General features: G+C 29.7%; 1 protein-coding gene across 1 annotated transcript; it reads left to right on the top strand.

Annotated features, from left to right (window-relative positions):
* The first annotated feature begins 1,202 nt into the window (after positions 1-1,202).
* On the top strand, positions 1,203-2,038 carry LOC145018170 (protein disulfide-isomerase 2-3-like). Its single transcript, XM_078976079.1, has 3 exons — positions 1,203-1,407; positions 1,593-1,692; positions 1,771-2,038. The coding sequence occupies exons 1-3, from the start codon at positions 1,232-1,234 to the stop codon at positions 1,933-1,935; spliced, it is 441 nt and encodes a 146-aa protein (XP_078832205.1). The 5' UTR covers positions 1,203-1,231; the 3' UTR covers positions 1,936-2,038.
* The last annotated feature ends 218 nt before the right edge of the window (positions 2,039-2,256 follow it).

Genomic DNA, 2,256 nt, shown 5'->3' on the forward strand with positions numbered 1-2,256 from the left:
CCACATAATTCACCCTTGCAAACGTGTTGGCATTAGACCATCTAAAGCAGTGCAATCTCTGATCTTTCGAACTTGTCATATCAACATTTACAATGATCTGTATACCAATATTATATATCAACCAAGTTTAAAAAGTGGTCTCCACTACCACATCATCAAATATATACTTTTAACTAATATCTCTACTACTTAAAACTAATATTTATTTAATAATATCTTTATATATATATATATATATATATATATATATATATATACTATTCAAACTAATATTTATTTAATAATAACTTAACATACATATATATATATATATATATATATATATATATATATATATATATATATATATATATATATATATATGAGAAGTTGCCTGATGCAGTGCATTAAGAAAGTATACAAATATATTGAAGGTTGCACGGTGTCATGCGTTTTTGATCGATGGCAAATTGAGGTGTACACTATTATCGGCGATGAACACGGCCCCCTATTTTTTTTTGCCAAAGGTGGAAGTTCAACGATGTGTTTCGCCTCTTTTGCTGCCTAAAACCCTCATTTCTCCGTCCTTTTTCTATCTTCTTTTGCCAAGAACATCAACCCCTACTACCCAAATCTTCATAGGCAAAACATTAAACTTTTAATTGGATTGTATATAAGAAAACGACCGACACAGTGGAATCTAATATGTAATTATGTTTGTTATTTCAAAAGGCCCCTCCAATAAATGTTTGCAAGTCTTTTTGGATTGAAAGGGAAAATTGGCGTGGCTTGCAAAAGTATCCACGTGACACTTTGAAAGAAGCTTGAAAGAACGGATGTATGTGGTTTTATATGTTAGATGTGGATGGTTTTATATGCTAAAAGATAACTATTGATCTTGAACCATATAATATACTTTGCATAATATTTTTCTTTTTATAAAATATAGGTCACATATATAGATGGACATGTAATATATACACTTTGTTAATAAAAATATATTCAATAGAATAATAAGTAATAAAAAAGTTTTTATTAATATGTTAAACTTCATAAATAAAATGTTCAGTTACTCCATTAATGTAGGCATAATTTGACCCCATCATTTGCTAATAACGACTCAGCATATAGTTTGCTAGTCCATCCACGTTTCTTCAAATTACATGCATGGTTCATTATTTATAGCAAGCATCTCTTATCAATCAAACACAAAAATACATTTTTTTCGTTTTCCATTCATTTTTCAGGAACCATGAATCGTTCGACAAACGTGTTGATCTTTATTTCATTCTTCTTTTTATCATTCACCGGAAATTTAAATCTTGTTGACGCTGGTGATACAGCCTCAGTTATATTGAATTCAGGAAATTTTGAACAATTGGTTATGCAAAGTAAAGATGTTTGGTTTGTCTTGTTCGGAGCACCTTGGTTATTCCACATATACTTATTCTTTTTTATTTATCATATTCAATTTTAAACCTTTATATACATATATATATATATATATATATATACATATACATATATATATATATATACATATATATATATATATATATATATATATATATATATATATATATGTGTGTGTGTGTGTGTGTGTTTTCTTTCAGGTGTCCATATGTTAAAAGCCTTAAACCTGAGTGGGACAAGGCTTCAAAGGCTTTGGAAGGAAAGGTCAAGTTTGGTGAAGTTGACTGTGATGTGGAAAATGTATTCTTCATTATTTTTTTATAATTTAAACTAATATTATTTTATATAACTGTTTATTAATCAATTATAATTTTTCAGGCTATACAAGCAAGGTTTGGAGTAACTGGGTTCCCGACTGTTTTTGCATTTGGTCCAGATAAATGTGCACCTCCCACCGGAGTAACTGAAAGAACTGCAGACACACTTGAAAAGGCTAGCCTATCTTACTATGACAAAGCACAGGGGTGTAAAATGGAATTTTGAGTCGAGGAGTGTATTCGAATAAGATTTGTTTGACTTGTTATCGATATGAAACAATAATGGAATCTCTTATCAATCAAAAACAAGAATCCGTTTTTTGGTTTTCCTTTCCTCTGTCAGGAACCATGAATCGCTCGACAAATGTATTGACTTTTATTTCTTTCTTCTTTTTATCATTCACCGTAAATTTAAATCTCGTTGACGCTGGTGATACAGCCTTAGTTATATTGAATTCAGGAAATTTTGAACAATTGGTTATGGAAAGTAAAGATGTTTGGTTTGTCTTGTTCGGAACAGCCTGGTTATTCCACATATACTTATTGT

This window comes from Lactuca saligna, chromosome 9 (genome assembly GCF_052625555.1).
Source record: "Lactuca saligna cultivar CGN05327 chromosome 9, ASM5262555v1, whole genome shotgun sequence".
In the NCBI taxonomy this organism is placed as follows: domain Eukaryota; kingdom Viridiplantae; phylum Streptophyta; class Magnoliopsida; order Asterales; family Asteraceae; genus Lactuca; species Lactuca saligna.